The sequence below is a fragment of the Colletotrichum acutatum genome, assembly GCF_030867785.1.
Source record: "Colletotrichum acutatum strain CBS 112980 chromosome Unknown BDZ83scaffold_2, whole genome shotgun sequence".
NCBI lineage: Eukaryota > Fungi > Ascomycota > Sordariomycetes > Glomerellales > Glomerellaceae > Colletotrichum > Colletotrichum acutatum.
Genome location: NW_026848996.1, coordinates 543,724 through 557,802, shown reverse-complemented (window position 1 = coordinate 557,802; position 14,079 = coordinate 543,724). Strand labels below are relative to the sequence as shown.

The 14,079-nt window shown below is 54.3% G+C and overlaps 4 protein-coding genes across 4 annotated transcripts; 2 read left to right on the top strand and 2 right to left on the bottom strand.

Annotated features, from left to right (window-relative positions):
- Positions 1-100: 100 nt before the first annotated feature.
- Positions 101-857, bottom strand: BDZ83DRAFT_597896 (uncharacterized protein). The gene is made up of 2 exons (XM_060506923.1): positions 531-857; positions 101-431 (listed from the first exon to the last, which is right to left on the bottom strand). Exons 1-2 carry the CDS (start codon positions 677-679, stop codon positions 395-397), a joined length of 186 nt encoding a protein of 61 aa, XP_060371608.1. The 5' UTR covers positions 680-857; the 3' UTR covers positions 101-394.
- A 309-nt stretch (positions 858-1,166) lies between these two features.
- On the top strand, positions 1,167-1,796 carry BDZ83DRAFT_746487 (uncharacterized protein; the record flags this gene model as incomplete). The annotated part of the gene is made up of 3 exons (XM_060513277.1): positions 1,167-1,234; positions 1,323-1,656; positions 1,707-1,796. 3 exons carry the CDS (start codon positions 1,167-1,169, stop codon positions 1,794-1,796), a joined length of 492 nt encoding a protein of 163 aa, XP_060371607.1.
- An 881-nt stretch (positions 1,797-2,677) lies between these two features.
- Positions 2,678-5,956, top strand: BDZ83DRAFT_162922 (uncharacterized protein). The gene is made up of 6 exons (XM_060501409.1): positions 2,678-3,261; positions 3,326-3,406; positions 3,465-3,500; positions 3,558-4,527; positions 4,584-5,570; positions 5,656-5,956. Exons 1-6 carry the CDS (start codon positions 2,886-2,888, stop codon positions 5,834-5,836), a joined length of 2,631 nt encoding a protein of 876 aa, XP_060371606.1. The 5' UTR covers positions 2,678-2,885; the 3' UTR covers positions 5,837-5,956.
- A 1,166-nt stretch (positions 5,957-7,122) lies between these two features.
- On the bottom strand, positions 7,123-8,732 carry BDZ83DRAFT_564680 (uncharacterized protein; the record flags this gene model as incomplete). Its single annotated transcript, XM_060503668.1, has 2 exons — positions 7,123-8,194; positions 8,263-8,732. The coding sequence occupies 2 exons, from the start codon at positions 8,730-8,732 to the stop codon at positions 7,123-7,125; spliced, it is 1,542 nt and encodes a 513-aa protein (XP_060371605.1).
- Between the last annotated feature and the right edge of the window lie 5,347 nt (positions 8,733-14,079).

Sequence of the window (14,079 nt, the reverse complement as noted above, 5' to 3'; positions counted from 1 at the left end):
ACAGGCAGAAGGGCTCACCACAGGCACCGTGGCTGCAGGGCTCCTCCTAGAAGATTTGCCCAACGATGGAAGTTCCACGTGAAGATTCTCCACCGTAGAAGCGGCAAATGAGACTAGCGCGGTTGGGTTTGCGGTATTTGCTGATACCGACCAGCGGCGGCGGCGGGTGTGCCAAGTAACTTTAATACTTTGTGATTATCATTGGCTGCTGCCCAGCGAAAGCCCGTTTCTTCTTCTCCGCGCCGGCACGCAGCTTTCTCTATCAGTCCCGGTCTCTTTGCCTCTCTCTTCAATACATGTCATGACAATACACATGTCATGGCGGTACCTTATAGGTGGTGGAAGATAGGTACCTTGATGCCTCAAGACCAGGCAAACAGCAGGTCCATTTGCCCTATGAAAGTACTGAGGAAGGACGAAAGAATGGATGGCTGCCCAACTTTAGCAAAGAAAATCTGCCACCAGGCAATGGGTTGATTAACCTTGACAGACATTGGCAAGACTGGCAAGGCACTGACTGGATGGCTCACCGTGCACACCTCTCGTCCCACCTTAGGTTCACTGGTTGATGGATCTCCCTTTCCCTGAGCCTGAATTGGGTCCTGCCAGCCTGCGTAAACTGCGTAGCTTCAACCCAACTCGGTGCGAAGACGGCAACCTTAGAGGCATCTCCTCCCATAGCACCACTGGCACCTGTGCTACAGTTTCCATGGTCTAGTTGCTTACTATTATCCCGTACGGCATCCGTCCAGTGTACCTTACCTCATGTACCCAAGACATGTCTCTCGCTCCAGTTTACAGCCGCCCGTGGTCTCCGCCTCCGCGTCCGCCTCTCCGAATTCTTGCATGACACATTACAGTGACCACCACACCACACAACCCTCCACCGAGCTGAAAGAACGTCTCACAGCTTCTCGGTCTGATCATTTGCGTTGCCTGCTGCCCCTCCCTATCTTTATTCGCCATCTTCGGACCCCATTCTGGCCGCGAAATTCTGCCTGCCCTACCTGCCTGTCAACCACCCTTCCGTCTTCGAGAAAACACCTGTCCCTTCCAAAGAACATCAGCAAGGGTTCGGTGACTACCTTTGTTGTTGCACCGCTTTCAATCCCCCCTCCATCCCACTTCTCACTAGCTGACCGGTACCAACGGCCCCTAATCTCATCATGGCGGCGGCTGCGGCTCTTCCAACCTTCCCACGACTGGTCTTCACCGTCTTCGAGCCCATCTCACTGTACGTTTACACACACACTCTCTCTCTCTCGCCACCCTGACAATTCAATCCCCACCCGCCACTGAGCTGATGCGTTTTGTCTCAAAAGCGTCGGCGGTTTCCTAGGCGCCGTTATCAACCCGGATTGGTTCATATCCGAGCAGATCGTGCAGGGCGCCATCTCGGCCGCCGTGCCAACTCCGGAATCTGATAATGCCCGTCTCGTGGCCCTCCAGCTCGGAAACATCTACCTGCTCATGGCCATGGTCGGGCTAGCCGTGCTCAACCTCACCAACGAGCTGAAAGTTGTGCGCGGTTATCTCGTTGCTCTTTGGATAGCCGACCTTGGTCACATTTACGTATGCTACCATGTTATGGGCCTCGATCGCTTCCTCGACGTGGCGAGCTGGAACTCCATGGCCTGGGGCAACGTGGGAGTCACGGTGCGACCACCCTTCCCGTTCAACCTATAATATTGTGCTAACTATCCTAGGCCCTTCTCTGTCTGACCAGGACGGCTTACCTTTTAGGCCTCTTCGGAAAGGATGCTCCTCTCAAGAACTCGGAGAAGAAGCAGCAATGAGAGGATCTGCAAGCCAGACTCTCTCCAAACAGATCGGGCCTCTCCAATAACCGTGGCCTCAAGCGAGCGTCCTCACTCGAGCCTGTTCGAACAATCCATACTGCCTTCAAATGTTAATAGCGCTTTTCTGTCTCATGCTCATTTAGTCCCGGTAGAATTTTCCGAACTCATGAGATTCAATTGGGAGAAGCGCAAAGAGTGATTTCAATCACTGTGCTGCTGTGCTTGCCTGTAGTCGAGAGGCAGAGCCCACTTATACGGCCGTTCGTCGCCACATGAGCTCCCAATCACAACCAAAGGGTCTAAAACATGCAACACCAGTACCCTCACAATCGTACAATTATCAGACAAAGCTGTAAGAGAATACATCGGAGAAGAGCTATGTGTCATGAAATTCATCAAGACATATTGAGGTGAGGCACGCCGGCTGGCGGCTTAGCTAAAAAGTTGACATAGGTAGGCAGTATGTGTGCGCAGCTGCTAGTGCCCGAACAGGCATGCGCAAATAAAGCCAATCCCTCGCTACCAGACACAAATAGCCGAACAACGCCAGAAAAGTCTCATCAAATGGCAATTGGTAGGTTGAGACTTCTTCCAGTGAGACCAAAGTTTGACACTGAAGACTTGCACTTCGTGGTGAAACCGCAGTTCTTTCATCGTACCCTACCCTAGATCATGCCTAGAGTGGTCGTGCGTGGTGACGTGAAGCAATAGGAACTCCATAGGACCTTCTTTCAAGGAATTTATGTGAGGGTCTACCAGATGATAAGGTACCATGGCACAACTCTTCTTTCCTCGATTAAACCAATAAAACAGATGTGTATGTTGGAGAGAGGGTGCTTAAACCTTGTTATTCCCATTAAAGAGGCGACGCGGTTGCCCGCGCATGGACACCTAAGGCAACCAGAGCACAGTGTGAATGCGTTAAGCCCCACGCCTCGATCAACATACACCAATCCGATCATCGTCGGGGTTAGGGTTAGAGAATCCGGTTAGTAAGAAACTCAATATCCCTACCCAACCCCAACAAAATACGCGTCTTTGCAGCAATCCCAGTCATTCCAGGAACAACAGAACGAGTCAAACAACATGGCCCGCACAAGAACGGGCCGCGGTGCTCCGGAGTCTCCGGAAAATAATGGCCAAGATGCTCGTTCTGCGCGGTTGACACGACGTCGTGCAGGTGGCACAAACATGACGGAACGCGTCGAAACCACCATCACCGTTGCTACTGCTGCCGCTGCTTCTTCTTCTGCTGCTGCATCTCGGCCAACGACGCGAGGTAGGGGAAGAGATAAGGTCGTCCCGACGAGCACCACGTTGCGAGAGATGGCGGAAGAAAGGGAAGAAGGGGAGGAGGACGTGGAAAAGAGGGAAGAGGAAGATCTGTACAGAAACGAACCAGTCGCACGTTTCAATGCGAAAGAGATTGTGCGAGACATCAATCCCCAAGATAACGACAGTGGTGAGTCCCGGTCATGTGTGTTCTCAATGGGCCATCTGTAGTCCAAGGTTAACAACCGCCCTAGAAATGGGATCGCAGAGCATCTCCGGCACACAGAGATATGCGACACCGGCCTACATGACTGCTGCGTACACGTTGTTTTCAAGTCTGTCAACACTGCGCTATCTCCCTTGCAAGAAGACGTTGTGCTAATCCTCCCATAGAAGCACCGGGCTCATCTGCACCGAGAGCTTCACAAGGTGCGACCCGCGCCTTGCACGTTTGGGCGATGATTTGCTGACATAGAGACACAAAAGGCCGCGTACAGTTACCGGGAATAGAGGACAACGGCAGCGACGACGAGTCAGAGAAGTCCGAAGGCGAAGATGACGCATCCCAGGACCTCGTCGAAGCAGAACTAAAGGAGAACGCCCTCGACTCACTATGGCACGAATCCGAAGCCCTGGCGAGGCTGCTCCGGAACCCAAAGCCAGGCAGCAAGTCCTGGGGCCGGCTGCTGCCCGTCTTCCGGGGCAACTGGTTCCGCATCCGCGAGTTCTTCGTGGAGACCGACGCGCTCTTCATCGACCTCCTCGCCAGCATCGAGGACATTAGCGAAAGGCAGCAGATGAAGGCGCGGGCCGTCATCATCGGCGCCAACGCCACGTCGCTGCTCAACGTCATATCGGACGCCGAGCTCCGCAAGGAGGACAACTTTGATAGGGTCTGGAAGATCTTCGAGCGCCTTGACGAGGACTTTCCCGCGCCGCTGTGCCCGTACGACGACTACGCCGACCACGTCACCGAAGACGATATCGAGCTCGCGCTCGACATTCGCACGCAGCGACTGATTACGAGCCTGAAGGCCTTGACGGATGACCAACAGAATCCTGCCGACATTGCGGCGGAGCTTTTCTGCTTGCCTCTAGAGGCTTCTGTCGATGCGGAAGAGGCCCTTCAGTATGGACCTTTCAGGGGCATCAACGGCCGCATGGCGGAGCGTTTCGCAGAGAGGGCAAAGCTGATTTACGATGCCATCGTGGACAAGAGCGTGGATGATGCCATTCAGGTTCTCGACGAGATGTTCCCGCTCGAGGGGTCGCCTGATCAGTCACAAAGCGAAGCCGACGAGCCGATCGACTTCATCAGCAAAATTTCCTTCTGGTGCAGCAAGATGATAGACGAGCTCAGTGTTATTCTGAAGGACCCGCCGCAAGGGCCGAGGGAGTCTTCTCCGACGGACTCCCTCCCCTCAAGCGCTCCACAGGATATAGTGCGCAACGACGTGTATGGCCTCCTCCAGACGCTGTCTATATGCAATCCATATACTGACTCGACTACAGACGCGAAGACATCTTGTCCCGATCAAATGTGCAACTCCTAGCAAAGCTCTCCCGCGAGAATCCCTCGCGCACACGCCCATCTCCATCACTGGCAAACTCCCAGCGCGGATCCCAACGAGGATCCCAGCGCGGGGCTACGGACGAACCCATCATCAACGGAGGCATCGGCGACGACTACTACGATGAAGAAGCAGAGGACCGTCGCCGCAACCCCTCCCCGGCGCTGAGCGACCTCTCAGCCATCATCGCAGGCCTCCCCAGCACCGCAATCATCCGAAGCACGCAACCGTCTTCGTCCTCCGCCAAAGCCGGCCCCCCACGCTCCTCCGACTTCACCGCCGTCAATAACAACAGCAGGAAACGCCCCCGCGAAGCCTCCCTCTCCCACTCCCAACAATCCCAAGAGTCCGACGACCCGTTCGAAGAAGACAACCGCGACCCGAACCCCCAACGAAGAGCCCAACTCGCCCGCGACCGCCGCGACATGCCCCCTCCCCCCGCGAAACGCAAAACTCTCCCCTCCACCGCGCCACCACCACCTCGACAGCCCCCTTCCCCCTCCTCGTCGTCATCAACAACAACAACCTCCCTCCAACGACGCCCCCGATCCTCCCTCCCAACCGGCGCCCCAGCCTCCTCAGCTCCCGCCTCCACCTCCGCCTCTCGAAGCAGCGTCTCAAGCACAGCCACCACCGTTGCCTCCTTCCGCGAAATCAACGAGATGAACCGCCGGCCCGCATCTCGGGCCGGCCCGCAGCAGCGCGTCCCCTGGTCCAACAAAGACACCCACCGCCTCATCCGCCTCATAGAACACCATAACTGCCTCTGGGCGCTCATTGCGAAACGCCAGGTTGCTGCTGCCGGCAATCTTGGAGGTGGGTACGGCGGCGACAGCTTCGAGGAGAGGGAGGACTGCGTCTTTGATCACCCGCGAGACCAGCAAGCTATCCGCGACAAGGCACGGAATCTAAAGGTTGATTTGTTAAAGTATGTTTTCCTTGTCTCTTGTCACTTGACGGATCTATAGTTCACAATGAAAGCCAGGAGCTAATCAAAAAACAACAACAAACAGAGCCGACTTGAACCTCTACCCCGGCTTCGACGGCATCGCCCTCGGTAAAAAGGAACGCCTGGCCCTCATCAGCCGCGGCAAGAACCCGGACCGCAGGGAGGGCGACGTCGACGCGGCGGGAGAGCCCACGCATACCGAGTACGTGCCGCTGGAAAGTGACGACGAAGATGACGAGTTGTAGACGGAAAGGGAAACAACTACTGGCTGGCTGGCTGGCCTGGCGCACCAGTTGTTTGCCCACACTTTGTTCTTTCTCCCACCTTACCTATATACCATCCGGAGTGCTTGAAGTGTCAAAACCGGCAAGGAATGGTAATGGGATGACGGAAAAGGGGGGTCCATTGGTTGAATTATGCGAGATCATCGTTATTGGTGAGAATTGGGAACATTCTTGGCTATTAATATTGTTGGCAGCATGTAATGTGCAAGCCTGAAGGCGTTTCATGGTTGGACATGGGATGTTCGAACGCAAACCTCACTTTTCGTCAGACGTGGGTGGGCTCACTAGGACGCCAGTTAACCATCTGTTGCAGCCCTCAAAATAAAATGTGTGCATTTTCCACGGTGTCAGTACACCCGTCTCTAGTTCTGTCCCAAGTTTCACTTTATTTCTCAAGTATGCACAGGCGGATGTGAGGGAAATAGGGTCAGATAGATATAAAACTCGCTGTTAGCCCTTAGGAAAGTAAGTAGTATTCACGATGCAGCGAGTCAAACAATCTCGTCATGAAGAAGACAAATCAAAATTCGTGAATAGAAAACCGGACCCTATGAAGACTGCCCTACAGCTATCGGCTGGCCTCCCGGGTGATCACCATAATGGTTGATTCCAACCTGTATCTCTCCTGCCCGTCTGAATCGAATCGCAGGCATTCTCTATCTACCTGCTCTCCAACCAAATGTGACTGATTACAACCGCCGCTAAACTCAGTCTACTCTTTCGTCCCCAGAATCTTGAATGTCGTTAAAAGAAGCGAAGTTGGAGTAAGGAAAGAAAGTTCTGGTGAAGCGAAGGGTGGTCGCTGCCAGTGAAGAAGCCGGGAAACGTATTTTCGGTGCCAAAAGTACAATAAACTAAGTCTTGCATCCGTCTCGTGCGTGACAGGCGTCTTGGCGATGCTAGTGTCATCCGGTTGCTCGAGTCGGAAATGCTGGTATACGTCGTTATCTTGCCTGAGCTATCGTCGAGGTAAGAAAGCAACAGGGATATCAAGGAGTTTCGTCATGCGAAGTTGGGCTGATAATGCTGTCATTTCGCCATATTTTGGGCGCCCTCCAACCATAGAAGTTCGTAAGAATTGGTATGTGACAGAGGAAAAGGGGGTATGCTGCGCGGTGCTCTCAAATCTCATCAACAAGTGCGGAAATCAGGTGTAAAGCCAGCCATCGAAAAGGGCTGTTTGGTTCAGAAAGGTAAGGGTATCGACGGTCCAAGTTGTAAGGCCCATGGACCAAATCTCAAGTGGTCTATCGGCGACGAGCATTCGGGCTATTCTTAAGTCGCGAAGTTCGCCAGCCCTCGTACCACTGCTCTCTGCTGGCCTCACGAAGCTCGGCTCTCCACTCGCTGAAGACGGCGTCCTTGAGTCTGGTGAAGTCACAGTGCTCCTCGTTGTATGGGTCCGCGAAACCCCATGGGAATTGACGTCCCAGAACCTCGGGTTCGTACAGGTCAGGGCTGATGACCGAAAGCGGGAGGAATGGCACTTCCTCTTCCTTAGCCTCCTGCTTGGCCTTATGTTGACGGATGGAGGATCCAGAAAGCCGTTTGGAGCCGGGGGAGGAGGGTACACCTTCCCGTCCTTGAATGGGGAAGTCGTCCTCATCATGAGAATCGGCGTGTTCTCCGTCAGTTACAGCCTCTTCTTCCTCTTCGATCCTAGTAGAGTCGTCATCCTCGTCAAGGCCAAGTGCCTCAAGCGGGTCCAGTCCCGACTTCTTGACGGTTTCCCAAACGGTCTTCTTGAGGACGTTCATGTGCTTGGTCGTGATCGTGTCCGACTTGGAAATGACGGGAATGACTGTAGTCTTACCCTGGAGGGTACGAAGCACCTGCAGATCCAGATCCTCGTCAAGACCTCCCGAAATGCGAGCCGGAGGGGCGTATTTGCCATTGTGTCCATTCGACACACCGCCTTTGACTGATGCCAGGTTGCGATCGAGACGAGCTGGGTCGAGAACCATGAAGACGGCATGAATGTGGGTATCCTGTACACCAGGCGATCGAATCACCTTCATTTCCTCGGTGAAGGTCTCCTCAAACTTGCTCTCGAGGAAGGCCGACATCTCCCTAAGCTGGAGATCAACAACGTTTTTCTCCAAGCCTTCCGAATCCCAAAGTGTGAGGCCAATTCGCTCGCCGTCAATCTCCGTCTCGAGGTAGTGAGGGATGAAGTTGCCAGAAGGAGGAGATCTGGGAGCGGGTTCCTCCTCCATCTCGGTCTTGCGGGATCGCTTCTTCGGCGGGAGTGCCAGAGCAGTCTTTAGGAATTCGAGGAAAGACGTCTTTCCAGCGCCTCGGGTGCCAATGACGAGAACGCTACGCAAAGAGAGTTAGTGTGCTATAGAGAAAGGGTAGGTATGGCGATGTCTCGGAAGTTGACTCACTTAAAGGGAGTGGGATCCTTTCTTCTCCGAACCCTTCTAGGGCTGTTGACAGTGCTGATTGCGCTGCTAGCATAGCTGTAGCGTCCACGGTGCGTCATGCTCTCGGTGTGAGCATAGGGATCGTAGGCATTCGCCGGAATGGGAGGCATAGGCGGCACAGATCCCACGATACTGCGACTGGGTTCCATGGAGGGCCGGGTCGAGTAGGCAGTACCTATGGTGTGATCCGACATGATTGAGGCCTCCTCAGCACGCAGGTCAGAGGGGATGGAGTTGGAGAGCTGGTCATTGGCCTTGTAGAACTCGGGGAGCTTGGGAGGAGTTCTAGAGATTGCAGCCTGACGCTGTCGTTCGAGTTCGCGTTCCTGCTGTTCGCGAAGGGCTTGGGCTTTCTTACCACCCTTCCCCAGGTCGCCGGACTTGGAACGTCTGAGAAGCATACCGAAGCTAGAGCGACGGGGCTGGCTCATTATCTGGGGTCCTCAGCATAAAATAAAGGTTTCAGAGTCGGAAGTCGCAAACAGAGTGGGCAAACAGCATATGCGACCACAATGCTAGCTGCCCGTTGCGCTTGATCGGTTTGTGGAGGACGTAAGTAGGTTGCGTGGAAGCGGCGGAGGTGTGGACCGCGTATCGAGAGGGTGTCGAATAGCACGGTGGCTTAGATGTCGGGATTGGAGGATTAAGCAGCTAGTTGGCAATGGGCTTTTCCGGACAGGCCTTTGATCTTGCCTGGGCTGACTCTTGTTCGCGTGCTCGTTGTAAGTGGTAGGAGAATGGGAATGGGAATCGGTACGTCCCCAGAAAGAGTGGAAAGGGGGGGGAATGATGGGAGAATGAGACGATGACGGAAAAGAGTGTCTGGTAAATTGAGGTTAGCTACCAAGCAACAACAACCTGGGTCGGGCGCAATTGCCAGCCGCTCAAACGCCCCTCTTGAGCCAACCGCAGAGGGTATTGCGGCGGGTGCAGCGCAGCGAAACGGAGAGGAGCAAGTCTTGTGCTGGGCAGCGCCTGCACGATGTGACAGGGAAATGGCAGTCAGGAAGGGGTTTGGAGACGGAGAGAAGAAGCCAAAGTCGCGTCAGACCAAACGGGAGCAGAACAGGAACCAATGCGAAAGGCGGCTCCCCAAATCGAGTTCTGGAGACTTGGGTGTCCCCAGCCAGCTGTCCTCGTGGTCTGGTTGGCTGCGATACAACGGCAGACGATGAGGCAGGAGATCTGCCGTCTGCAGAGGGTGCAGTGCAAAAAGGAGGGGCGGTCTCGCAGCAAATAGGGGCAGGAATAGGGCAGTGATGAGGTGGACGCAGGATCGTCGCCGTTATATGCACTTACGAATGGAGTGCCGAGCCGATGGCTGGGGCTAGTGTAGATGCGTCGTTGCTATTCTCGTGGAACGGCAGCGTCAGCAGTGAAGAGGCGTAGGCGTAGGCGTAGTAGGCGCAGACGCAGACGCAGACGCAGTCGGAAAGAAAAGCAGGAGCAAGATGCTTTCCTACAGACGGAGGAGAAATTGAATGGGAGGACCGCAAGCCAAACGTCGGACGGATGGTCGAACGGAAGGAAGAGTTTCCAGTCGGGCGGTGGTAAAGTGAGATCGGACGAAGAGGCGTGGCCGCGTGGGGAGGTCAGGTACTGGAGTAAGTAGAGAGCGGAGGGTCTTGTGTCCGTGATCCGCGCAAGTCTGAGGACAAGGACGAGGACAGGAAGGACTGGACGGGCGACGGTAGGATTTTGGCCGAAATGTCGACGAGGGGAGGGGATGGTGTAATTAAGTGAGGGTGAGAAAGGACCCAGGCGGGACGAGCAGAGAAAGGGCCAGAGGCGGGTCGTGTACTGGGAAAGAAACAGGGAATGACACTGGTGCGTTGCGGGCAGAAGAAGCGCAAGTACAAGTGCAAGTGTGCAGATAATTACGGGCAAGCAAGTGCAAATGACTGAGAGCTCGAGTCTGGAGCTGAAGCTGGGCAGTCGTGGGTTGAATTGGATTGGATGGGTGGACTTGAGGCCGCGACCACGAGAGGCGTGTGTGTGTGTTGTATCCGTAATGTGTAATTATGCCAGTGGAGGTAAAGGTGAGATGGGCGGGGGATCGGGATGAGGTCAGTGCAGTGCGCAATGCAATGCAATTCGAGATTTGCTACTCTGTAGTTGCGCCGACAGGAGATTGTGCCTATTCTTGCCAGGTTCGATGGCGCAAGCAAGTTGGTGATGATTAGGTACTGGATGGTGTGAAGAGATGAAGACAAATTCGAGAAGGGATAATTCAGCAGCGGACGCAGGTCTATCACCTCTCGACCCAATAAGTGGCAAGTAAGGCAGGTACAGATAATCGAGGGGCGCCGTGCTTTCCTTACCTTCCATGGTAGAGCACGGGGGAGCGCGTGAGAGAAGCGCATCAGAATGGGGGATTCCTTGGTCAGTAAGGTACCTGCCTGTGTTCTTGACGACACAGGAAGGCATGGTTGTTCTCTTTCCTGCCCCCAGGGCCCATGGCTGCAATGTCCCATCCAATTTGAGAGCTGGGAGGGGCGGCACCGATACGCAGTCAGGAAGGCGCACTGAAGCAACAGCAATTCACAGCTATCATTGGTCAGATTGGGTAAGAAGGCAATCCAATCCAATTCAACCCGCGCTCCGCACCCTGCAGCAAGAAATTCCCCCGACGCAGGTACCGACGGGGCCACGCTAAACTGGGTTGAGGTCGATGTACCCGTCGCTTGTCTCGTCTGAGAAACTGGAAGTGCTGTGGTTTGCTCTCATGGGCTAACCACCACGGCCCAATGGCCCCAATGTTCCTCCCCTGAAGTGGCCCCCTTGACCCTTACACTTCTCTTCTCTCCTTCAGGATCCTCACCCCTCGTCCAGGAGCCCAGGAGTCTCCTCTTTGGATGCTCATCATGCTCCACGAGAAAACACCTCCAACCTCCGCATGGCGTGTAACCCAGCCAGGCTCTAACAGCTCGCTAACCCAGCCTAGGGCCCCCATAGCCACTAACAAGAGCTAATAACGCCATTGGGGCCACCAAGAGCTGCCCAAGGCTCCAAGCACCCAAAAAGGTCTCGCCCGCCCGCGCGCCCACCACGAGGGAATGGATCCCCCTCCCCCGTTGACAGAAACACCGTTTGAACTCTCCAGGCAGTTGGCTTCTTATCTCTGGGCCCGTCTAGTCTGAACCAGTGACTTCTGTACGAGATTCAGAATATCGGCATCACACATGCTAGATTCAAAACGATTGGATCTTGTAATCCTAGGTATGATTCAGCAGATGCGAAATCCCGTTGTCTTCCAATGCATGTTTCCCGAATTGCATGGCGGTATGCTGCTGGGCATCGGCCAATGGCAGCGGTAATCTCAATAACGCAGTCTCTACACCGTGTTCATGCATTGCACGGTGCCCCACTAAACCAACACTAGTCCCCGATACAAGAATTACCGCATCGTCTTCTGCCCCTTTTTCTTTCCCCTTTCCAATTAACACACAAGGCTGGGAGTCTGGATCACTGAGAATGACGTTACGGACCGTTGAGACCGGCACATGGGAACATTTTCTCCGCCTGAAGAAGAGCTTGCTTTTCCGTCATCAACTTTCTTGCCGTCTCAGACACCATCGAAAGTCAACTCACCATTTCATTTAGCCGCGTAAGTCTACGCAATGGGACGAAATGCTTTGTGCATTCCTTGGAGTATTCGTACCTCAAGGTAGGTGGTAGAGACCGTACTCGCTTACACGGCTAAGCGCCTTCCCAGGAGTGAGTTTCGAGCACTTTCGAATGTAACGGAAGGCGAGAGGAAGCCCGTCCCAGACTCTCGCCGTAAGAGACCTTCCCTGAAGCAGCCGGGACAGAAAATCACAAACCTGCCTTCCCAGCAAGGACATTCCAGGAAATGTGCCTCAGGCCCAGGCACCCCCTTAAGATTGCATCCAGTGATTACATTTTGCAACTTGCAACTCCCAAGTTCCCTGCCCACCTGCATCTCGTCAACTTCATCCCCTAGCCAATCACCTCCAGCCAACTCAGTACTCCGTATTTGCTTGTTGGTTCCCGTTCATCATGCTTCCCGCGCGTCTGTCACGCGTAGTCGTCGCGAAGGTTTCGCTTTTGCTTCTTTACCTAGAGCTTAGATAAAGCGTAACTTCCCCTAAACGTTTGACTGGTCATCGAACATTCGAAGGGGAACAGAGGCGTCTTGGCACCTCACGTCTACTTATGCTTGCTAACTCACACACAAACACACACATACACAGCCGCTCGGCATGCTACAGCATCGCTCCCCGAAGCCAACTCAATTTATTGAGCTTGTGTAGCCCGCCATCGTACCAAGTGGTACTGCAGCAATCCAATCACTGGAATGGTGGGTTGATTCTGCCTTTGTACGCGGCATACCGTAGCTTGCAGGGCTTGTGGCACGGATGGAATCGTCTATGCTCTCGCTGCCGCCTTGTGCGCTGGTTGACCCGACTCGTTCTCTCCCGAATGCTCACCGGAAGATCGTCAACATGCTACCTCACTGACAAGTCCAGATGTGGACGACGATCTGGTATTGCAACGCACAACTGCCGCTGGCCTGCCGTCCGCCATCCTGCCCTACACACCCACTAATACCAAGCACCAGCGGCACACATCACGCAACCCAGCTGTCAAAAGGCTCACTCACGGTTGTCCCCAAAACTCTAATAAACCCTCAACTGCCTCGTCACCTCTCACTCGAGCCCCCATAACCAGCCAATCTCGCTCCCCATTCACGGCCCCTCTTTCCTCTCGGCTCCCGTCCCCATGAACTGTGGGGCTTCCGACGCCGAAATGGCCCTTGTTTCACATTAACCACGCGCTCCTTCATGCCATCTCATCCCAAAAATTCCTCTCAAATTGTCCGAGATCGATCGGCGCTCCAATTTTACAATGCTTTTAGCTTTTGGAACAAAGCACAACCGCATTCCAGGGGTCCAACTTGTGTTGCTTGTTTTTTTTTTCTCTCATTCTCATTTCCGCATAGCCTTACTACTGCTGGCCTGGTAGGGAGCACGAATACCATCTAGTCTAGACTTCCTTCCATCCATACCACCATGACTTCAACTTGAATGTTGTGGTGTGAGACAAGCCGTTTGTCTTTTCAAGTGGCAGGCACCGAGACAAGAATACTACATAAAAGGCACACTAATGTCTGCTGATCCCCTCTCATAGCCCTAAGCTTAACTCGACTTCATGCAATTCAAGACATGAATTACGGCAAATATCAATATCCCCCTCATTTCATTGAGCGGCTTGACAAAGAACCGGTGGTTTCGTGTGAGCCTGCCCAACCCTGGCATCTCATCCAACCAGGTCTGGGTAGATCCCCGTGAGCCGCAATATCGCGGAAACAGCTTCCGTACCCCAGGTGTCCAGCGCCCTGACGCCCTGCTCGCTCGGGTGGCGCCCCCCGTCGGCCCGCTGGCTCATGCCTCTCCCGCTCCCATGCAATACATGATACCGAGTCGAGGCTCCGGGCCCAAGGGACTGGTTAAGTTCATATCTTTTCGAGGTTCTGAATCCTGCGTCGTTGTTGGCTTTTGGCTCTCAAGCCTTGAAGTCCGCCCATGGAGCGCCGTAGGCATGCATCTCGATGGCCCTCGTACCTCAGGAGGAACTTGCGTCAGCACGCTTACTAGCAACTGCCTTCTTGACGAACTGCAACGCAACACCCTTTGATCCAGATCCCACAAATGGACACCTACCCGGCCAGGGTAGTTGGAAACAAGGTTACCTGGGCAGTGGGTGTTCATTGTTTGCATCAGCCTTACACCGCAACCGAGTGAGCCGACGGCACTC